The 23,579-nt window shown below is 47.9% G+C and overlaps 1 protein-coding gene across 10 annotated transcripts in view; it reads right to left on the reverse strand.

The window, feature by feature from the left end:
• Nucleotides 1–23,579, reverse strand: part of SFXN5 (sideroflexin 5) — a 150,268-nt gene that overhangs the window by 38,090 nt on the left and 88,599 nt on the right. For 9 of the 10 annotated variants that reach the window (XM_061583705.1, XM_061583715.1, XM_061583714.1 and 6 more), the window contains 4 exons: nt 22,289–22,354; nt 12,963–13,053; nt 10,171–10,286; nt 6,371–6,456 (listed from right to left, as the gene is read on the reverse strand). In XM_061583705.1, the coding sequence (XP_061439689.1) occupies nt 6,371–6,456; nt 10,171–10,286; nt 12,963–13,053; nt 22,289–22,354 (359 nt within the window). Of the gene's footprint in view, nt 1–4,978; nt 5,360–6,370; nt 6,457–10,170; nt 10,287–12,962; nt 13,054–22,288; nt 22,355–23,579 lie in introns of those variants that run through there. The other variant, XM_061583713.1, reaches the window with a different exon arrangement.

Below are 23,579 nucleotides of genomic sequence, written 5' to 3' on the forward strand. Positions count from 1 at the left end.
CATAGGGGGCACTGTTCTGTAGTGGTTCCATTCCTTCCTCTCTGATAGGTACCAGAGAGTGGCATTGGGGGATGAGATTTCGGATCCTTGGCCTCTCACTTGTGGGGTGCCGCAGGGCTCCATCCTCTCCCCGATGCTATTTAACATCTATATAGAGCCGCTGGGGGCTATCACCAGGATATTTGGGCTGCAGTGTCACCAATATGCGGATGACACACAGCTCTATCTCTCATTTAAATCTTCATCGTGGTTAGCTGTAGAAACCCTATCCAAGTGCCTGGAGTCGGTGAGTGCCTGGATGGGAAGGAATAAGCTGAAGCTGAACCCTGACAAAACCGAGGTACTGTCCGTGGGAGACAAGGGAAGGTTAGGGGATTTGGACCTGGTGCTCAATGGGGTACAACTGCCCCTAAAAGACCAGGTCCGCAGCCTCGGGGTCATTCTTGACTCCAAACTGTCCATGGAAGCTCAGGTTTCAGCTGTGAGCCGGGCAGCGCTGTATCAACTCCATCTGATACGGAGGCTGCGCCCCTACCTCCCCAATCATCTGCTCCCATCGGTGGTACATGCCCTGGTCTCCTCTCGCCTAGACTACTGTAATGCGCTCTACGTGGGGCTACCCTTGAAAACGGTCCAGAAGCTGCAACTCGTTCAGAACGCAACGGCGCACCTGATTAAAGGCAGCCGCCAGGGAGATCACATAATTCCAGTGCTCAGAGTTGCACTGGCTACCAGTTGCTTGCCGGGCCCAATTCAAGGTGTTGGTTCTGACCTTTAAATTCCTACACGGTTTTGGCCCAGTCTATCTGAAGGAGCGCCTCCAGCATCAGCAGCTATGCCGCCTAACAAGATCGGCCTCAAAAGACCTTCTCTTGATCCCACCAGTCAAAACAGCTAGACTGGTGAGGACCAGAGAGAGGGCTTTTTCAATTGTGGCCCCCACCCTATGGAACTCCCTTCCAAATTATCTCCGCCAGGCCCCCTCTACAATGAGTTTCTGCCGGGCCGTGAAGACCTGGCTCTTCAGGCAGGCCTTTGGGGTGGGCTAGATTTTACCATTATCGCTTTTAGATTTTAATGTTATTGTATTGGTGTGTCATTTTGTGTTATTTTGTTCATTTTGTACGTCGCCCAGAGTGGCTGGATGGCCAGCCAGATGGGCGACTAAGAAATCCAATAAAGTAAATTAAATTAAATTTCTCTCTCTCTCGTAACACTAGAACTCATGAACATCCAATGAAGCTGAATGTTGGAAGATTCAGGACAGACAAAGAAAGTACTTCTTCACACAGAACATAGTTAACCTGTGGAATTTGCTTCCATAGGAGACAGTGATGGAGGATAATGATATCAAAGGGTACTAGCCATGATGGCTCTGCTCTGCCTCCACAGTCGGAGGAAATATGCCACTGAATACCAGTTGCTGGACATCGCAGGCAGGGACAGTGCTTTTGCACTCAGGTCCTGCCTGCAGGCTTCCCATGGGGATCTGGGATAACTAACTCCAAATACTCCCTTCACCTGGTTTTAATCAGTCAGCAAATGTTCAATTAATGCCCAGCATAAATTCATTTTGGGGTGAATTATATTTCACGTTAGCAAATAGCCTTAAAAAACAAATGCTGTGTCTGGAATGTGCCCCAAGTTACAGATGCTAGGCATGCCCTGGTGGGTTTTCTAACTCCCATTGAAGGTCCCGAGGAGGCAAGTCAATTTCCTGCTTCAAGGACAGGCTGCCCAGTAAATCAGATTTCCTCTTTGCTGCAATGCAGGAGCATCCAGATTTCATTTTAAGACATCTACACTGTGCTTTTTGATCCAAGGAACTCCAGGGCAGCTTGCAGTTGGGGACAGGTGGGTCTTCCTTTGCACGGCATTCCACAGTTCAGGTGCCCCTACCAAAATGGCTCAATTTCTCTCCAACAGATCCAAATCTTGAACCCATGCTTTTTTGTGCCATGACAGTGCTGGCAAGCACTGGATGTGTGATTTTTACCAGACAACACTACAGCCTCCGATGTATGCCTCTATTTGATGGTACCTTGGGGGTGGGTGGGAATCCCGTGTAAAAACCATACATATTCAAGAGGAAAAATTTGAAGACACTCCTCTATGGGTAAAAAAATGTATATAGTGTGACAAAAAGATGCAAGACTTGGTTGTCAGAATGAATCAACAGTGGAAATAATACTCTTGTTTAGTTGTAAATTAATATGGTATCGTGGTCAGATTTGCAGCATTGTTTAGGAAATCCATGAAGTAGTATTGATTGATTGAAAACACACTTTTCCTTTGTTGATTTATATCACCCTGATTTAACTCAATCCACCCTCGCAGGAGCCCTTCGCTGGTGCCTACGCTCCACTGTGTCCGACCGTGTTGCTCAGGAAAAGGGCTCTGTCTGGTTTTTTTTGCAAGGCCTCCCCGTGGCTGAGTCCCACTCAGAGCCACCAGCACCACCACCACAAAAGCTTGCTCCTGACAGGCTGTGGACAGGAAGGCTCTTGTGGCAGGCAGCCCAGGGTGGGAGATCCTGCCTCAGGCCTGGCAAGATATGCAATGGCTGGTAGGTGCCAAGTGAGTCTAAAATAGGAAGGCCTCCTCGTCTCTGCTCCCTCTAAGATGACATGCATATAGAAAGTTATGCAGAGAGTACATCTGCTCTGCAGACACAGCAACTCGCAGATCTTGTAAATACACCTTCATTCAACTTTCAGCACGTTGTTGATGAGTGGTTCAATTTTTGCATAATGTGGCAGCTGGCTGTCGGCATTTTCAGGGGGTTCTGCAAAGTCTTCCATATGGAAGTTGCTCTCGGAACTCCAAAGGAGTTATCGAGTTTCATGCTCCAGAACGGCACTTGCCTCCTAGAAGGTGTGAGAAGCTAAACTAAATATGACAGGAGTTAACCGAAGGCTCCTAAACTGACAGATTCAGGGCGGGGCGGGAAAGTGTCATGTTTATATTAAACAGAACTGCCACCGATGCCTCGATCCCGAGACCCTGGGAATTGTTGAAGGGGGAGGTGAGGGCACAGAACGCAAAGCGGACTTCTTGCACGTGGGAAGAAACGTCTCTTCTTGGGGCACCCACAGGTTGTTTCCTCCTGCTGAGGCTTCTGCCTCTGTCTGGTGGAGACATTCCTCCTGAGAACTTGCGAAGACCCATTTGGCCAGGAGCAGCAGCAGCTGCTACGGACTTACTTCTTTCATGTCAGCAACATGCGCAGAATGTGATACGGAACATGGCACAGTGGTCTGAAGTGGATGGCGGCAAGGAGATGTTGGGGTATACACGGGCCCCAAACCACACGGGGCTCCTTGGGACTTAGCGCTTAGGGCAGGGGTGAGGAACCTTTGTCAGCCTGGGGGCTGCATTCCCTTCTGGACAACCTCCCGGGGGCCACATGCCAGTGGTGGCTGGGGCCAGAGGCAAAAGAAGGCAGAGCAACAAATGTAATTTTCACTTTGCACAGCAGGCTAGTTTCTACACACGCGCTCCTCCCTGTCCTTCCTCCAGAGCCACGATCAGAGTTCAAGGACATATTGCAGCCAGGCAAAAACATAGAATCATAGAGTTGGAAGGGGCCCTGTAGCCCATCGAGTCCACATGTGGGTGTGAAACAGGGCGAAGGAGGGGTGCGGCTCTGAGAGCCAGATAAAGAGGTCTGGGGGGCCACATATCACCTGGAGGTCCAAAGCTAACTGTCAAGATGGAAATTTTTCATCTACTCTGAAACTGCCACCCCCCAGGAGGTGAACATCTTGAGTCCCCTTGAAAAAAACCTGGGAGTCAGAAAACAGAATCAGATTGGCTTCCTTTTTATTCACCTTGCGTTTCTGCTCCTCTCGTATCTATAAGCCACCACACTTGGTCAAGCCGGGCCACAAAATCCCTCCTTTCCTCCTCCTTTTTCAAATGAAAGACTTAGGCTCCTCCACAATGGAAATACAGAGGGTGTCTGGGGGGAGGGGCACCTGCAGCTTGCAGATCATGCTTTGCCCACCCTGCCCTAAGCAAGAGAACTTGCCCATAACTCACACCTGGCCCACAACCCATAATGCCAGTGAGCTGGGCAACAGCTTATCGCAAGGGGCTGGCAGGATCCCAACTCAAGCTACAGGGATGGCTCATCCAACCCAAAGGGGAGAGGTTAACCATGTGGGCAGTGGAACATTTGGGGCTCCCCAGAGGCCAATGAGAAGGAGCTGCATGGCTGTTCCCCACTTCCAAAGCAAAGGACATGCCTTCCAGCAGGGATCCTTAGGACTGTCCTCTTAAAGCTACTCACAGGGAAATAAATTGCCCTCAGATTAATGGTCCCTGTTTTTCAGTCACGTCCTGGAGCTGACAGTGAGCTCCCACAGATCGCTTCTGCCCACAGAGTTCCTGTGCCCTGAAATGGCAAGTTCCTGGTTTCTATGCAAGCATGCGTGGATGGGGCTCGCAGAGAAGACACTATTCTTGTGATTTGAGCATCTCTAGGCATCTGTGGATATTTCCTTGCACCAAGCAGGCAGCTCAAAATAGATGCCACTTTGCTGGGCTGGAAGCTTCCCCAGAGTGTCCAAGCAGCATGAATGCTCAGAGCCCCAAGGAGAGAACTCCAGCCGCGGGAACGACGTCAGGCTGCCTGGAGAGGAAGGGACAAAGTCTCCAGGAGCCAAAATGCACAGCGTGAGAATGAAGGGAGGGACGCCAAGAATGCTGGAAGAAGCACAAGACAGAGGAATGAAGCCGTGGAAGGAGTGGCAGCCTGCAGATGGAGAGCACTAAAGGAGAGGCAAAAGAAACAGGGGGGGCTCCTGGACCCAAGCAGAGGCGCCACTCACTACTGGCAGCAAGCCAGGATCGGGAGAGATCTGTGCTGATCCTCCCCCCGCTAGGATCTTAGATCCTTCAAGGAAGAACACTGAAGTCCCCAACAGCCAAGAAGGCCCCGGACGGAGGAGAGAACTTGGCCCTGCGCTCCATTACAGACCCCACTGTGCGAGCCGGCCCCCATTTCAGATGCGCTGAATTGTCTCTAGAGACTTATTAATTAAGATGCTTGTTTTTAAAGTCTGTTGATTTTAGTGATGCTTTCTTAAAATATTTTATGTTATGTATGTAATCCATTTGGGGTTTTTTCGGGGGGGGGGAGATAAAATGGTATATACATTTTGTTAAACAAAATAAAACAACATAAAATAACACAAAATGAAAAATACAGCAAGACTTCCAGGGAGGTTTTTGCAGGGCTTCCACTGAGCTCAGTTCTAGGACATTTTTTGAAATGCCAGGGCTCGGTCCTGGCACACGTGAAGAGTGTCTCTCAGCATCATCAAGAGTGTTCTTCTCTCACCCCTGCTAAGCACATCTGGAATGGGGGGAGATTAGATGATTCCTTGCTTTAGAAGTTATCTATTGGCTCTCTGTCCATTTCAAATTTTGATCAGTCAGCTAATTAAGGACATTTAATTAAAACTGTTTCAGAATGGACTCTTCATAATGATAATTTACTTAGACTTCCCTCAGCCTGGTTGGCCATTGTGAGAACAGGATGCTGGACTAGATGGGCCACTGGCCTGATCCAGCAGGCTCTTCTTATGTTCTTATGTTCTTAGCCTTTCAAAATACGTCACCTTCCACACTGTCTATCAAAGAATAGTGCCAGGAGAACATGCCACTTTCCATGGCTGGCTGGCAGACAGACCTGCCTGGTCCTAGGGACTGACGTGGGAATTCCTTGTAACCAGGAAAAGTGAAGGAGAACTCATAAGCAGCCCCCCCTGCCAACGCCACCTGCTATGCCCCCCATCCATCGGCATAGAAAGCACTTCGGAAGGGGTCGGAATGCTTATCATCAGGAAAGAAAACCTCCAGCGAAACCTTCAGTGCCTCTCCGACTCTTAACACAAGGACTCAGGACGCCATTAATGCCAGACCCCTGAACCACCTCCAAAATGTTCTGGCAGCCCACTCCTCTTCGAGACTGGAGGGCAGCCTTTGGCCGCCTGGCATTCTCCAGATGCTTCAGACTAGAACTCCCACCGGCACCAGGAAGGACAACAGCAGTGCTGGCTGGGGCTGATGGCAGTCCAAACATCTGGAAGGCAAAGGCTGCTGCAGGCTCTAACTGCTGCAGTGGTCCTGGATTCCTCCCCCTTCCCAACCATTCATTCCCCTGGAGGTCTGGATCGAGAGCTCGCTTGGCTACCATGGCACACGGCTGCAGGAAGCGTAACGGTGCCCTTGGCAACCGTGACCCTGCCCCTTCTCCCTCCACCCCAGCCGGCCATGTACACGCCTTCATTAAGAAGGGAGCTCCCTCCCTGCCCCCTCCCATGCCTTCCTTTTCCACACCAACCTGCTGCCCTTCCACACTTACTTTTCCAGTAGAGACATGATGACGGGAGGTAGAACCAGTATAGGCATCGGCAGGACCACTCTGGTTAGGGCCGTCTCCAGCAGTGCCTGAGAGGGGGGAAATAACCAAAGGCAACGGTCACTGCAGCCTCTTTGCTGGTCTGTAGGTGACGTTAGATCTCCCCTATCTTTTTCTCTTCTCAAAAGCCCAGTGGGCAAACACTTCCAGTAACTTCTTACTTGCAAAAGGTGCCCACTTGCTGGATCTGTGTCCTCCTGATTTGCCTGTGGGCTCGGCTACACCAGGACTGGATATTAATGAGGTGACAAAATGCCCTGGTTCAGTTGTTTACTGGGATGGGGGTGATACTACAACTTTTTCTTTAAAATGGTTTTATTATGTTCATAGTGTTGAAAAATTGTTTTTGCTTATTATACTTGTTATGTCACTGTCTTATTATTTTTTGTTATTAGGAAATCGTTTTGCAATTGTTTTTGAGATGTTTTTCTGTCCACCTTGTTGTAAGCCGCCTTGAGCGCAATTTGTTGTGGAAAGGCGGCATACAAATAAAATGATGAATGAATGAAATTTCACAGGGCTCTTGGAGGGCCTTCTTGAATTGCACTGAGCCCCCTGAGGAGAGTCCCCTGCTTTCACACAGCTGCTGGTACAAGGAAGAGGCCCGCCCAGATTGAGGCATGGTCACAGCAAACAGATCATGCAAATGTTCACTCCTAACACAAGTCACTGTTCGGCACAATGCTACTCAGCTCATGTCTGGAAGGGCTACTGTGACATGCACGGCAGGCGAACAATTCAGATGATACATTTGCTTCAGGCACGGTTCAATCCAGGCAAGAAACAGCACCAACCTGAGAGCTGTATGCTTGTGTGAACTGACCCTTCCTCAGGCTCTGTTTGCTACTGTTACAGCTTTGGCATTTGTGGTTTGGATATTTCTCTGCCCACCTGAAAGAGTGCTGAAAGCTCACAACTGGGCATGATGGAGACGTCTGAACTGCCAACGCTCTTTTCATGCGATCATCATGGTTTGTAAAGCTGCAGTCAAAGCAGCAGATGTGGAACAGAGAGAGATGCAAGCATGGTGGGCCCCTGAGCATTCAACATGCTCAGACTGCAACCAACATTATAGAGAGCCTCCATTACCCTAACGCTCCCCGAGATGCAACCCTCTGCAGGGATTCAGGATGTGTTCCATTTCCCCAGGGGCCAAGGCTGCTCGAAGTGGCCACCTCTGATTCCCCTCACCACCCTTTGTTCTTATGGCAGTTCACAGTCCTGGTCTCGCGCTGCCGAAACAGAAGGCTGGGAAAAAATGATAATCAAATCCAACTTCCTCCTCAGTCCACAACAGGATTCTCCTCCAGCCCCCCCCCCAACTAATGTAGCCAAAGCCAGGGCTGGACAAAGTGCAACCCACTATGGTGCCTGACGAGCAGATGGCTCCAGGCAACAGGAGCGAGCGAGCGAGTGAGCGAGTAGCAAGCTCAGTGTCACATGGAAATGCATGTAGCAAACCCCAACACTTTTAAAAATAAAAAAGCAGCCTTGGGAGGCTGAGGTTGTGAGGAAAGCAGCATAGGAGATGTGCATTACAGTTGCACAATTTCCCCAATGCAGCAACAACTAATTTAAAGAGTGTGCTTGGATTCTCCTTGGACAGACATCCGTCATCTTCCCAAGCAAGTGTTGGCAGCAGAAGATGCTTTCTACCTTGGACCCTCCATCAAATACAGCAGCAATGTAATAACCCTTGGCATATATGCAACACTTTTTTTGCGTGTGCAAAAGCGCTTGTGCTTCACGTGCATTTTTCTCAGTAACAAGCTTGGGATGCGGAACTACTAAGGAAAAGAAATAAAAGGAAAGTCCCAGTGCAGTTGCAGGCAGATGGCAGAGTTTGGTAGGGAAATCAGCCAGGTGTTGGTGGGAACCTGAAAACAGCTGGAGCATCTTTCTAGAGGGATGGCTGACAGTCGCTAATGAATTCCAGGAAGGTGGGGGTTAAAAAGTCCTGCAGTTTCCCCTCCCTTAAAAAAGCTGTGCATTTGCTCCTCCTGGAGTTCCACATCAGGTGCTTTAAGCTGTCCTGTCCTTCGAGGGGTGTAAAATGTGCATCCCTGGATACATCTGGAAGTACTAAAGTAAATACTGCAGAACCTCTGAGGCTCCAACATAATCTCCCTTCATTGTCCCCTTTCTGTGCGCAGAGCCAAGGGGGCTTCACAGTTTGGGGACGACCACTGAAGCCATGGACTGCAGCTGGTGCCCTTCTCTGTTGCTGCTGTGCCTGCATGTGCCCACCAGAGGGTGCTCCAGTGGCAACTGCACATGACTCATAAAGGACTCTCTTCTCCCTAGGAAGCGTGGGGGGCTGTTTGTGCAGGAAAATTCCACAGTATGACTCTCCATGCAGTGGAGGCTGGTGGCTCTGATGTGAGTGGGGCAGTGAATCCATTCTGGGTTTTAGTCCAAACTTTCAAGGAGCTGCCCAAGGTGTTGAAAGCTCCTTGAATGTTCAGACAAAAACTCGGAGCAGATTCCCCACTGACATCAGAGCCATGTATGGAGAAAAAGAAAAAACCCAGGTACACTGTCTCTTTAGAACTGCAGCGTGACATTCCTTGTGTGCAGGAAAAACCTCATGCATGAAGCCACCCTCTCCAAAGGCCAGGGATACTAGCTTCTGAATCCCTGGCTAGCTACTAGAAGCTCTCATGATTCCAGGTGGATCCGTTTCCTGATCAACAGCTGAGCTGGCATCCATGTGACTAACACCTGGTGCCATCCTTCCATGGCAGTGGCAGAGGAGCCAATTTCAAACCCAGCTGGAAAAGTCCTCTGCCTGGATGCTGTGCTCTGTTGTAACAACAGAGCCGACTCCCCTCCACAGCCATGGCTCTCCTGTCCCGGCTACTCAAAGGGCACTGAGCCAAGGAGGAACCTTTTAAGGACAACCAGTCCTAAAGGGCAAATTATATGCAACTGATGATCCTCTGCCTCCTCCTTTCCGGGCAACCCCACTGGCTAGTGCTACTGTCTTCCCCTTGAGACCGAAAGCAGGGACCAACAGGCCTCCTAGTTCCACGTGGAGATGGAACTAAGCCCATCCTGTTGCTTTTCCACACCAAATTTAAAGGGGGAATCCTTGCTGCCCTGGGTTCCTGCTGGGAGGAAGGGCAGGATGTAAATCAAATAAATAAATAAATAAATAAATCCTGAAAAAAACCATGCAGAAATACAAATGTAAAAATAAAATCAAAGAACTTAACGAGGCAGTCCAAAAGACCTAGGGCTGCTTCTGTCCATTGTAAAAGTTACCACCCATCACTTAAAAATCTCCAAAATTCCTCCACCCACTCATACTCTGTCACTCCTAGAGGGAACTGTATGGGAAGGGGGGGGGAAACACGGCTGCCCCAGAGAGACTTGCTCTATTCTCTTCAAAGCGCCTACGTAGCAGCTAGAAGACTTGTGCACTAGCCACTCCAAGCTGTGAGCAGCTAGACAATTTCTGAAGGTTTTTAAAAGGAAAAACTTTTTTTACAGGGACCGAGGCAACGCTGGAGCCCTCGAACTGCCTCATCATGGGATCTGCAGGATGGCAGATTCTAAAATGGACTCATGATCTGATCAGGGTTATGATTTCCCTAGATCGGGTGTGTCTGCTTTGGAATCAGAGTTCTGTGGATTCCTCCTCCATCCCCAGGGCCCCACAGGGTCACCCCATCCACGCACAAATCCATGGGCCAAAGAAATCGTGGCACATTGATGCCACTGAAGCATCTCATGGCACGTACATGTTTGGCAGCGATTCTGGAAGATCCGACAACATTTCCATCACTGTCCAGGACGTCGATCCCTTCCTCCAGTTCCATGTGTCTCATCAGGACCACATTGCAAATATTGGCACTAGCTGTGGGGGGGAGGAAAGGAAAGCACAGCAACCATCATGATCAGGCACCAGCAAGATCCATGTCTAAAACCCCTGAATGGCAGAAGCTAAATCAGTTAAGGCAAAACTGAGCCAATGTGTATCATCTGCATGATTTCTTCTGATCACAGAGAATAGTGATTACTCAGCGGCAGAATCCGGATTTTTTTCAGCCCAGAATCCAAACTGTTCTGGTTTCAGTCAGAGTATTTAATTGTCAGGGGCAGGAAGAGGCAGCAATGACTCCCCTTGGCCAACTCTGAGACACAGCTATTTGTCGATCTTTCAAAGCCTAAGACCTGCAGCTCCTATGGAAGGTGCTTATCCAGCACTTTCTTTGTCCACATGAGCCTTTGGGATCTCTGGCCAAGTCCTCCTGGCTAACTGGAGCTGAGCAGCATCCTTGTATGCTCTCATCATTGCCCGGAGGAGGGGGATGCCTGGAAACCAGCTTGTCCTTGGAAGGCCCAATCCCAATGAAACAATTCTTCTCCATGGAGGAATGTCCATGCAGCCATTGACCAGGATGCTGGGATTTAAAATCCGGGCCCATTTGCCTCCCCATTGCTGGCTCTTCTGTACATGTCTACTTGATAGCCTGCCCTCTGGAGCTGAGATTCAGGGCCAACTGCAGCCAGACCAAAAGCTTCCACACAAGACATGGTGGTAGCAACAACTTCACCAGCGAGGAAAAGGAAGCTTGCCTTTAGGAGCACCAGAATCTTGTCTTGGCCTGGCTCTGCCTAGCCCAGCCCAGCCTCTGGCCAGCAGGCATTTCAGGCAAATCGACAAAGCCAATCTTCAATAATTAAAACTATACTGAAATGGTTTGGTGCAAGAGATTCCAGCCCCCAGAAGAACAAAGCAGCAATTAGCAGGGAGATGGCCAGAGACCTGGCACACAATTAAGCATGTCAGTACACAAATCAAAGAACTGGAAAATTAATTAGGAGCTGAACAAATTAATTACAGGCCCTCAATCAATCCTGACACCAGCTTAACATCCTTGTCTTAACACCTTGGCATAACAACCTGATAGAGATCCTCAGCCCACACTTTGAAACGTTTCATTATTTATACTCCTAATCTCCTGATGGCATCCCAATGAAAGGCTGAAAAAGCTTGTTTCAAACCTAAAAATCACCAACACTAGCAAAAATATTTATGTACGTATGTATGTATGCCCCACCCTTCCTCCCATCAGGAGCACAGGGCAGCAAACAAAATAAAAACCCTCTAAAACATCATAAAAACAGTCTTTAAAATATATTACAACAAAACATTCTTAAAAACAAATTAAAACAAAGCATCTTTAAAAACATTTTGTTTTATAAAAAAAAAAGCTTTAAAAACATCTTAAAAAGCAATTCCAACACAGACGCAGACTGGGATAAGGTCTCTACATAAAAGGCTTGTTGAAAGAGGAAGGTTCTTAAGCATTCTTCTTCCTCAGAACATCTTGCACAGAGAACAAAGAGCTTGCATTCCCTCATCCACCCACAAGGGGCAAGGATGTCTTCTGGTTTCTGATTCCAGAGGTTCTCTTTGTTCAGGAAGGGATTCCCTGCCCTCCAACTCTGGAATCCTCACCCCCAATCCCAATCCTCTGGGATTCATCCGTCACGAATTGCAACAAGGGTTGCATATCAGAAGAGCCTGGCTGCTGCTGGATGAGGCCAAAGGGGGCCCATGTAGTCCAGCATCCTGTTTTCCCACAGTGGCCAACCAGATGCCCTCAATGGGAAGCCCACAAGCAGGACCAGAGCTCAACCACACCCTCTCTCACTCACGCTCCCCAGCAACTGGTAGCTGGAGGCAGCCACGGATAGCCTTGTCCTCCTCAATGAATTTGCCTAATTACCTTTTAAAACCATCCAAGTTGGTGGCCATCATTTATTTATTTATTTATTTATTTATTTATTATTTAAATATTATTTGATTTGTATCCCGCCCTTCCTCCCTGCAGGAGCCCAGGGCGGCAAACAAAGCACTAAAGACGCTTTAAAACATCATAAAAACAGATCTTAAAATACATTAAAACAAAACAGCATTAAAAACATTTAAAAAACTTTTAAAAAGGGTTAAAACATTATTAAAAAACATATTAAAAAGCAATTCCAACACAGACTCAGACTGGGATAGGTCTCAACCTAAAAGTCTTGTCAAAAGAGAAAAGTCTTCAAAAGGCGCCAAAAAGACAACAGAGATGGCGCCTGCCTAATATTCAAATATTCCTTACCTCTTGCAGGGGCAGATTCTACAATTCAATTTGTTTGCTAACAGGGCAGTTGGACTCAGACACACATCATCTTGTCCAGAGGCAGCCTAATCTTGTGTGTGTGTGGGGGGGTTCTCCTCTGAAAATTGGTGTAAATTGGCTTCTTTACATGTAAATAAGCATATGCATATTTTGTGCAAATTAGTGTCATCAAGTCTTTTAAGTACCTAGCAATGTCTGCTCTTGGAAATGAGACTAAATCACAAGACAAAGTCTAAAACCAGTTTTACACATTTGAAAGTGCCACACACAGATCATTCTAGCCCCATCACAGTAGCCTGAGGGCAACAGGCGCCTGAGTGGTAGCCCTATCAACGACTCCTTGGAAGCACCTGCCCCTACAGAAGCAGGGAGAGAGAAAAATATGTACAGTCTCTTACCTACAGCAGGAAATGGCACAAATCTCTGGATCAGGAGCCGGGTTGCCGGGGTAAACTGGTTTGCTCTCTGAATCAGAACATTAAGGCCCACCTGTAGAAAAAGAAAAGCGGGGGGGGGGAGAAAAGACCTGAGGAGTGGCAGGAGACACAGCAGCCCCCCCCCTGCAGTGTCTCTCCAACAGACAGAGGCAGAAGACATGCAGCCAGGAATAGCCAAGTTCCCTCCCCACCCCTTCTCCGCCTCTCTCCCTCCTGCCATGGGCCCCTTACAACGATTACCAATTCACTTTTAGGTCTCCTTCATGATTTTCAGGTGTACACCTAGAAATGTACAGCAGCCTTCACCAATCTGGTGCCCTCCAGATGTTTTGGACCACAACTCGCACTGGACCCAACCAGCACACTATGCTGGCTAGGGCTAATGGGATTGTAGTCCAAAACATTTGGAAGGCACACCAAGTTGGCAAAGGCTGCTCTGGAGTGTGAACACAACAGACCCTTGTTGGTAAACATGTGAATCTTACAGGGACTCCTCCCACTAAAGCACCAGTGCTGCTGAACGCACACCAAGGAACAAATCCTGGCTCTCTGCTTGCATGATGTGCAAAGCAGCCTTAGCCAGTGGCTGTGCTCCTGCACAACTCTTCATTTGCTTCAACGTCATCCACATTTCATCAGTTCGGGAAAGGGGCACGCACACCCACACCCACCCGTCATTCACTGCAGGCATGAAAAGGTTTCTCACTATACACAACACACACGCAGGCTACTTGAGATATTTGTAATTTACATGCACTTTTCATTTTGCAAACTGTGTTGCAACCTTGATTGTGTTCGCCCTCAGAATAACCCTCCCTCCACCCTGGCTAGAAGAGGGGGAATGAGGTACCTATCATGGACCAAGTCTGGACGAAAGGTGACACAGGTCTCCTGAGCAAATTCCACAACATCATTAACTCCTCCACTCATTTTGCATGCACTGGCATCCCTGGAAAGGCCTCATGCCCTCTCCAGTCACTCTTCTTACTATCCAGCTAAACAAGATTGGCTGTACAACCCGTGACAACCTACAAATGCTTATATTTATTAAGCTGGAATGCTTGACATCCTAAGCACATCATCTACTGCCTGCATTTATCTGCAAGAACAACAAAAACTACCTTGAAAGAACCCACAGAGAACCTTTTCTCCAGAGGTTCCTTCTGTCATTGCATAGATCAAATCCTCTGGACACCCATTCTGCCCAGAAAAGTGTTGGAACAGGCAAATGTTGCCTGTTCCATTTAAGGGATATTTGGGGAATATCCCATGTACCTGTTTTACCATGATGTAACTTCCTAGTGGGTGGGGTTAGTTACCTGGTTTCCTCCTCCTTTGTCCTGGGGGATTTCTTGCATATTCTCCATTGCTGATCAATTCACCATTGAGAGAGACCGCATGGCAGATGCTCTCTGCTGACAGAATAACTCTAAGACTAAGATGGACTGAATACCTTCTATTTTCTTTCATCTAAGCTACAGCCTATGTTTCTAACATATGAAGAGATCGTGAGTAAATGTTTTTATCTTTTACCTAAGAAGATTGTGTCTGTTGTTATTTATATAGAGAAAGTTGGGGCTGGTTACATTCTCACTCTGCTGCTTGTGTTTTTACAACTCTGCTAAGAAATAGGACCAACCAAATTAGTTCCTATTTCTCTCTGATATTTTTATAATACTGAACAAGAAGATGAAGTCAGACACAATTGGCAGCAGGGAAACATGAACACCCCTCATGGCTGCTTTCCATCCAAAGTCTCCTAAGTGTCACCTTACTTGCAGGAAAGAGATCCTGTACTTTGCAATATTCAGGGAAATATCTGTTCAGGGGGCAGACAGAACATAAGGCTAGTGAACTGGAATCCATCATTTCTTTTGGCTTCAGTTCAACCTTAGGGTGTCTGGGAGGTCACCTCAAAGGTGAATGGATCTCAGGTGTGATATTTCAGAGCCAGAAAACTTGGGCCCAACCACACAAGCCAGCTCTCCAGATTCTATAGGATAAATCTTGTAAATATCACTTGTTTGATTCATGTAACCTGCTTTCAGCATGTGTTTCTTTTATTTTTAAACTTACACCATTAAATAGATCCCTCAACCTGTCTGTTTTTATGATGTTTTAGAGGGTTTTTAGTGCTTTTGTTTGCTGCTCTGGGCTCCTACTGGGAGGAAGGGCGGGATATAAATTGTATGTACATATGCCAGCCAACATCTTTGCTGTCCACTGATGAAGTGCAGCCGCTGGTGCAGCAGAGCATTGATGAAGCTCAGGCCCTTGAAAGCAGCAAAAAGCCCAGCATGGCTGTTCTTCTGGAACAAGGGAGACCCATCTCTTTCACACGCTTCATCACTTTTGAACCCACACAAGACTCTTAATAAAAACTTCTGCAAAGGCCCTGCTTGCGGTGTCTATTCTCAGAAATCAGGCAGGTGGCAACTTGGGGCAGGGTCATCACAGAGGTGGCACCAAAACGATGGCATCGCACATATCCTGCCCCCTGAGGTACATCTGTCAGGCAGTCACACGGCTAGTATTTCTCTTCCTGTTAAAGAGCTTTCCACTTGCCCAGGCCCTGGGGGTAAAATTTTGCTACGTACTATATTTTGGTGCTTTGGGGGTGGTTGTTGCTATTCTGTCTCTAGTTTTGTTATTTTATATGTGATTTTAAGCTGCCTTTGTAGCCTGAAAGGCAGGGTAAGACTATTTCTCATAAATAAATGAATGAAGAGCCACGAACAAGCCAACCTTTGCTCCTTTCATCAGCCCCCTGAGCATTCCACAAAACCTCCAATTCTTACTCCAGGATCTCATCACTATGAGCCTCCCTGCTCTATCATGGGATTATTTTAGGAACATTATTATTTTTTAAGGACACAAAGGCAACACAAAATATCACTTGCAAATACAGCAGCCAATATACCCTCTTAACCCCTGCATTGCCACAAACAATACCCTACAAACCTTCACACCTGCTTACGAAGCCACAAGTCAGTGACTGCTACGAAACAGCTGGAGCTACCTGTTGCCAGACATTTCAATTCAAACCACCAGAGTGTGTCAGATGCAGTCTGAACTGACGCTGATCTCCCTGGAAATAGGGCAATGCAGCTTATGTACAACTGGAGTGCATATCGTAGATCAGAAAAGGTACCGCCAGGGCCAAGAAGATGCCAGCATGGTTAACGAGCAAAGTCAAGGAAGCTCTTAGAGGCAAAAAGTCTTCCTTCAGAGGGGATCCCGGAAATTACAGGCCAGTTAGCTTAACTTCTGTCCCTGGAAAACTGGTAGAAAGTATGATTAAAGCTAGATTAACTAAGCACATAGAAGAACAAGCCTTGTTGAAGCAGAGCCAGCATGGCTTCTGCAAGGGAAAGTCCTGTCTCAGTAACCTATTAGAATTCTTTGAGAGTGTCAATAAGCATATAGATAGAGGTGATCCAGTGGACATAGTGTACTTAGACTTTCAAAAAGCGTTTCACAAGGTACCTCACCAAAGACTTCTGAGGAAGCTTAGCAGTCATGGAATAAGAGGAGAGGTCCTCTTGTGGATAAGGAATTGGTTAAGAAGCAGAAAGCAGAGAGTAGGAATAAACGGACAGTTCTCCCAATGGAGGGCTGTAGAAAGTGGAGTCCCTCAAGGATCGGTATTGGGACCTGTACTGTTCAACTTGTTCATTAATGACCTAGAATTAGGAGTGAGCAGTGAAGTGGCCAACTTTGCTGACGACACTAAATTGTTCAGGGTTGTTAAAACAAAAAGGGATTGCGAAGAGCTCCAAAAAGATCTCTCCAAACTGAGTGAATGGGCCGAAAAATGGCAAATGCAATTCAATATAAACAAGTGTAAAATTATGCATATTGGAGCAAAAAATCTGAATTTCACATATACGCTCATGGGGTCTGAACTGGCGGTGACCGACCAGGAGAGAGACCTCGGGGTTGTAGTGGACAGCACGATGAAAATGTCGACCCAGTGTGCGGCAGCTGTGAAAAGGCAAATTCCATGCTAGCGATAATTAGGAAAGGTATTGAAAATAAAACAGCCGATATCATAATGCCGTTGTATAAATCTATGGTGCGGCCGCATTTGGAATACTGTGTACAGTTCTGGTCGCCTCATCTCAAAAAGGATATTATAGAGTTGGACAAGGTTCAGAAGAGGGCAACCAGAATGATCAAGGGGATGGAGCGACTCCCTTATGAGGAAAGGTTGCAGCATTTGGGGCTTTTTAGTTTAGAGAAAAGGCGGGTCAGAGGAGACATGATAGAAGTGTATCAAATTATGCATGGCACTGAGAAAGTGGATAGAGAAAAGTTCTTCTTCCTCTCTCATAATACTAGAACTCGTGGACATTCAAAGAAGCTCAATGTTGGAAGATTCAGGACAGACAAAAGGAAGTACTTCTTTACTCAGCGCATAGTTAAACTATGGAATTTGCTCCCACAAGATGCAGTAATGGCCAACAGCTTGGATGGCTTTAAAAGAAGATTAGACAAATTCATGGAGGACAGGGCTATCAATGGCTACTAGCCGTGATGGCTGTGCTCTGCCACCCTAGTCAGAGGCTCTTCTTATGTTCTTATGTTTTATGTTAATAATTCTTTCATCAATCTTATAAGAATAACAAGATGTGCAATAAAACACCTGAAAAGCAATTCATTTCTTTCCAGCCCGTCTTGCTAAATACTAACATTTACTAGTGAATGGTGAAATGGAAGGTAAAATTTGATGCAGGATGGAGTAGAGTTGGACAGAGGCCAGGCAGACATGGATTCAGTTCCCTGCTGAGCTTTACTGGGTGACGATACTGGTACCAATCACTGCCTTGAAAGCATTTGATAGAAATGTCTTAAATAGAGAAAACTCCTCAAACCTCTGAACTGGATTTTTTTTACAAGGGGGGAGACAGCACTGTCAATTAAGCTAACATATTTTTCAAGAAGTTCAGATAGGGTGCAGACGAGTTAAGGAAAGTGATGTTGTAACTTTCATTATATTTGTCCATATGTTTACTTTTCTGATTTGATGATTCTATGATGGTTTGGAAACTGACACAATTTTGTGCACTCATCTTCATTCTTATTCTCATTCTTATTTATCATCTTTATTTTGTACAATTATCTCCTAAAAGACACGCTAGTACTTAAATTAGTACAAATTTGAAAACTGCTTTTGAATTTATTTTAATATAATAAATGAACTGGGAGGTGGGGATAGATAGACAGATGGATGGACGGACAGATATACTTTTGTGCTCCCTCTCTGTAAGAGGTGGCATTTCCTGCCCTCCTCCTGCCTCCCTGGCACCTCTAGTGCCAGCTATGGGCTGAGCTCTTGGGGGTACCCTCTCAGCACCCACCAGGAATGATGGGATCTCACAGCCAGGTGCCTTGTGTTGCTGTGACAAAATCTAGATAATTTCCAAAAAATATTTCTATCGGGGCAAACGTTGACTGGAAAAGGAGGGAATGCTGAGCTCTTAAGATTTTTTTTCAATTTATTTGATTTTGCAGTGGTGTTATTGTTTATCCATGTTGTCACTCATCCTGACTCTTCAGGGCAAAGCCAGCCTAAAGAAATGAGCCTTTGAGTTTCCTATGGTTGCCTGTCATCCCTGCCCCCACCAGCACTTCCCCCTGCAGTGAATCATTCAGTGTAAGGCTTGAAGGTGGAGCAGGACAGGGTGCCAGTGTGAGTGTGTGAGAGAGGGAGGGAGGGAGGTGGGATGAGACTGCAGTTAAATCAAGGGAACCTGCTGCTGATGTGACCTTTGCCAAAACAATCAACAAAGTCCTTTGGGCGATTTGTACAGAGTTCAAACAATATACAATTAGAACATTAAAAACCTTTTAAAAAGCAGTCAGTATGTTGATATGGGCTTAAATACCGTCTTATTGTTTCTCAACACAGGAGCAATAATCTTGGAGTAAATGGCGATTCTGTGAATTTTTTTTACCTCATCCAAAAGTTTTTTGAGTTAACACTTACTCTCTCTCTCAAGTCACAACCAGGAAAAGGCAGGAAAGGGATGCCTTCTCCTCCTCCTCACAGCTTGGGGTGCTGGGGGAAGGCTTTTCGGGACCCACTGTAGGGCTCCTCACTTTGAGGAAGACATAAGAAATGCATAAATACAAGGTGAAGGCACCTGCGGCTGTCTGGACTCAGCGGCTGAGGGGGAGGCCAAGGCCACAAGGGCTCCTTTCCAGTGCTAAGTGGCCAATGCAGGCCAGGCAATGGGTGGCCTTCTGCTCCATCTCAAACTGATTATGGGTATTGCAGCAAATTCGCAGGCTGTCAACGCAGCTGCTGCACGCTCCTCGCAAACAATTATCAAGGCGAGGGAGCAAGCATTAGGGAAAGCCGCAGGGGCACCATCACCTAGACAGGAGGGTGAAAAATGGTGTCGCTGTGGGTGTGTAATGGTCGTGGGGGGGGGAGGAAGAGAGAAGGAGGGGGCAGGTGACAGGCAGCAGGGAGGAGCCAGGGGCCTAGAAGAGTACCTGGGAGGGAATGAACAGGGGCAGGGAAGGTGGATGACAAAAAGGCTACACAAAGCACACACCCACACACCCAGAGCCCTTGGATGTGTTGCTGCAGTGAGGTTTGGGGTCACAGAAAAAGCAAAGGCCACAGGGGCTGCTTTTGCAAAGGGTGCTTGAACTACCGTATCATTCCCTGCATCTGTGCGGTGGTGCCAAGCCAACCCTGAACTCTGTATTTGCCGACTTAGAAATGCCATAGGCAATGTTTTCTAGAACAGGAAAAGGCAACAGGCCCTGCAGGAGAGGCAGGGCTCACAGCAGTATCTCGAAGGCATGCGAGTGGTGATCTTTAAGGCCCCGCCTGTTCACAGGAATGACGCATGCACTAAACAGGTTAAATAGCCACTTTTCCACGGACTGGTCTTAAGCACTGAGAGACCTGCTGGCACCCACCCATGTCAAGGGTAGTCCTGCAGGGGGTGAGGGAAGGAAGTGTCTGGCCCATTGGTCACATCCAGTTCCCCGGCTCTTGCCTTAGAGCTTTAGTGCATGGGCGGCTAGAGCAGCCTTGGCCAATGTGGTGCTCTCCAGAGGGACTATAGCTCCTACCAGCCCCAGCCACAGTCCAAAACATCTGGAGGGCACCAGTTTGGTGAAGGATGAGCTACAAAATCCCTACCTCCTTATCCAAGTGATTTTGCAAGTTCTAGCATGGATCTTGGCCGCTCCTTCACTTCTCTCACCTCCAGTCGGTCGGTCGTCAGATTCCCTGCTGTGTTCCTTTCTCCTCCACTAGAAAAATCTCATCATTCAGCCACCTGTCCTACTTCCTGTTTCGAGATCTCAGGGACAAAAGTTAATTGAAGGATCATCTCAGCAAAAGCATCAGCTTTCCTAGGCCACCACTCAAACTCGTATCTATTTTACTGAGCTCTTAAAAGTTGGAAGGGGAACTTCCTGGTTGCCATTAATGGGCGTATATCTACAAAAGAAACAAGGCACAGAAAGGACTTTAGGACAGCCTTTGCCAACCTGATGCCCTCCAGGTGCTTTGGACCAAGTTGGCAAAGTCTGCTTTAGGGGCTCATGAAAGCCAACCCCAAAGCTTTATGGGACCCTGAATTCTTCTCATGGTTGGATTAAAACATCAGCTGGAGAGGAAATGCCAGCTTCTCTGGCCTCTTAGATTTCCTGTACTGAAGGCAACAAAGCACCATCACTCCATTACATTCAACAGGAGAGAGTAAGAGGCTGCAGGGGGAAAACAGAGAGTGGGTCAGGGTGAGGTCATCCATCCTGTGGGGAAGATGGGCTCCCTTCCCACTGGGCTTTGTTAGTGACCTACCCTGTTCAATCTAATAGTGTGAAGCCACTCTGGTAGACCCATGGGAGAATGTGCACTCTCTTTTTAGGTGTGGAGTTTAGGTGTCTGCAGTACAGTCAGCCAGGGAACAGAGGCAGCAACAGTGGTGAGGCTGACAGAGCTGAATTTCACTTATTGTTGGGAATGCCATTTGTAGCTGCCGCTCTTGACTTCTGGGTCACAGAGTTACAATCACTTCAGCCAACGGAACCAGGATCTCAAAGTTGCCTGCGGTCTCACGGGCCCTCTTCTGACACCAGCGCCCCTCATTCTACAGGTTGCCCACCGCAGGCTGTGCGCATAGAGGGGTACTTGTTTTAATTAATCCAAGGTCTCTTGCAGACCACTGCTGGGGTGGGGAATGGCACTTGTTTTCAGGTCATCTAGTCCTAATGGGCTCACCCTAGGAGGTGATTTGCTGCTAATTGACATCAGAGTGCATTTAATGAGACCTAAGGCCTCCGAGAAGAAAGAGACAAGCCATTTTCCCTCCCTCTCCCTCTCTCAGAACAAGACAGCATGGCATAAACACTTGCTTGAGGAACTTAATCACAAACCTCATTCTTCAGTACAAGGCTCAGACCCACTGAGTGCCAATAGTTCAAAGAAACGAAACGGCAGAGGGACCTCTCTTGGCCCCACACTGGGAGGGGATCCTTTGGCAGGCTAATTCAGTGTGTGAATATGGCTGTGCATGAGCCAAAGGCCAATCTGCTGTCAATGCCTCCTGTTGTCATGGCCCCGTCAGAGGACTCCTCAGATGAGGACGACTCGGGAGTAACAGCAGCAGACCCAGGAGCAGCAGGAGACATGGAGGAGCCTCCTGAGAATCCAGCTCCTTCTCCCCCTCAGCTGCAGAGCACCCCAGGGACAGCAGAGGCCCTGCAGCCAGACACAGACAGTGAACAGGATACTCCCCCCTCACCTGCAGAACGTAGACAGCAGAAGGTCAGGCAGAAGAGAGGCAGGCCTGTCTCCTTAAGGCCCAAACGCTGAGGGCTCACACCTGCTGTCCATCCTGCTCTTTATAAGGCACACCTTGGCTGCAGCTTGTTGCTGACTGCAACGTCAGGCGTGGCTTTGTGTAGACCTAGTTTCCCTGCAGCATCTCTTTGACTGACCTCCTTGGCAATTGATCCCGGACCTCCACTAACCTCGCTTCTGGACTTCTGACTCGGCAAGTACGCTTCGGATAGGCCTGGCAGATTTACAACCCGACTGCTGGCTAAGGACTTTCATTCCCTGCCAAAGACCCAGGAATTTCCAGCCCCCCCTGACACTGCTGATGCAGTGTAGAGCTGACACCTGTAAGGCTCAGGGGGCAAGGACACAGCAAGCATGCAGAGGAGGCCATGCAGAGGGAGTGTACCAGCAAACTGCTTCCCCAAGGACCTAGCGTGCCGAAAGGGAATCGAGGGGAGAAGCGAAAAAGGTTACTCACTGCGATCGAGACAGCACTTATGACAGCTCCCAAGTAGCCCTGGATGAACTTAGATGTCGAAGAAGGCTTTGGGAAGGGGAAAGAAGCAAAACATTAACCAAAAAATGCCATTTCAACCCCAAGTCACAGAGACTGCAGGACAGACGAACAAGACAGGCTACTCTAGATGCTTGGGGTGTGAGGGGGCAGAGGTGGAGAGATGGGACTGTGGCACTGCCAGGGAAGGTGGGGATGCCCCTCTCCTCAGGCCCTAGGAGGCTGCCCTCAAGTCCCTGGAAATGCTGCCACTCAAGTGAGCAGGCAGGTGCTTGTGCTGATGCGCTGGCCCTGCACAAACACAAAGGAGAAGGTCCCCAAAGAGCACAAAACCCACAAAGTCAGTGGGACCTGTAAAGAGTGTAAGAGGTAATCAACACAACTGATAGATATAACAATAAATATATTACAGCAATAGCACATGAGAACACATGAAATGGACTCATAACACATGCAAAATACACTCACATTGTAGCAAAAATAAAACCCACTAAAAAGAGCAAACATAAAACTGCCTTGTGAAGCTGAATCTAAGAATGCATTCTAGATTATATTTCATTTCACTGCTTCATCCAACGCAACTTGGAAATGAGGAATTTCCCATGGTTGGCAGCTGAGAGGCTCCCTCTGGCCTCTGTTCCGAAAAAACAGTATTATGTGAATCATCCAAAGCAACTTAACCAGCAGAGCTTCCCCAAGTGGGATTCATTGTTCCTCGGAAGCGACAACACTGATCAATTCCCAAAAACAGAAAGTGGCAAAGGGGTGCCGGATAGAGGCTAAAAAGTAGCCCTGCCCCCTGGAACCAGAGAGGGGAACTCCGACCTGCTTTGTCTGCAAAGGAGCAAGCTCCATGTGGTGTAGGGCACTGCTAAACTGCCACCAGACCAAAGGTGCAAGGCTGGCAACCTGGCGGGAGGCCTGCATGGCAAGACAGTGCTGCAGCCACCTGTGTGGCTGTGACAAGGCCAGTATCAGGGCTGATCCTGTGCTGCTGAGGCTTTGGGAGGGAAAGCGGAAGCAAGACACAGGCACAGCTCGAGGGAAGTCCAGGAAAAGCTTGAGGCAGGTCAGGACCCTGGTCAGCTCCCAGCAGCCCTGCTGGCAAGGCCTATAGCGTGGTTGGTCCCGCTTCCGAGGAGGTGACTGAGCTGCCTTAAAGGGCCTTTGTCTGATTCTGCAGGCGCCGGCTCCCACTGTGGAGGGGATGGGGTTAAGAACATAAGAACATAAGAAGAGCCTGCTGGATCAGGCC

The sequence above is a fragment of the Rhineura floridana genome, chromosome 9 (genome assembly GCF_030035675.1).
Source record: "Rhineura floridana isolate rRhiFlo1 chromosome 9, rRhiFlo1.hap2, whole genome shotgun sequence".
Lineage (NCBI taxonomy): Eukaryota > Metazoa > Chordata > Lepidosauria > Squamata > Rhineuridae > Rhineura > Rhineura floridana.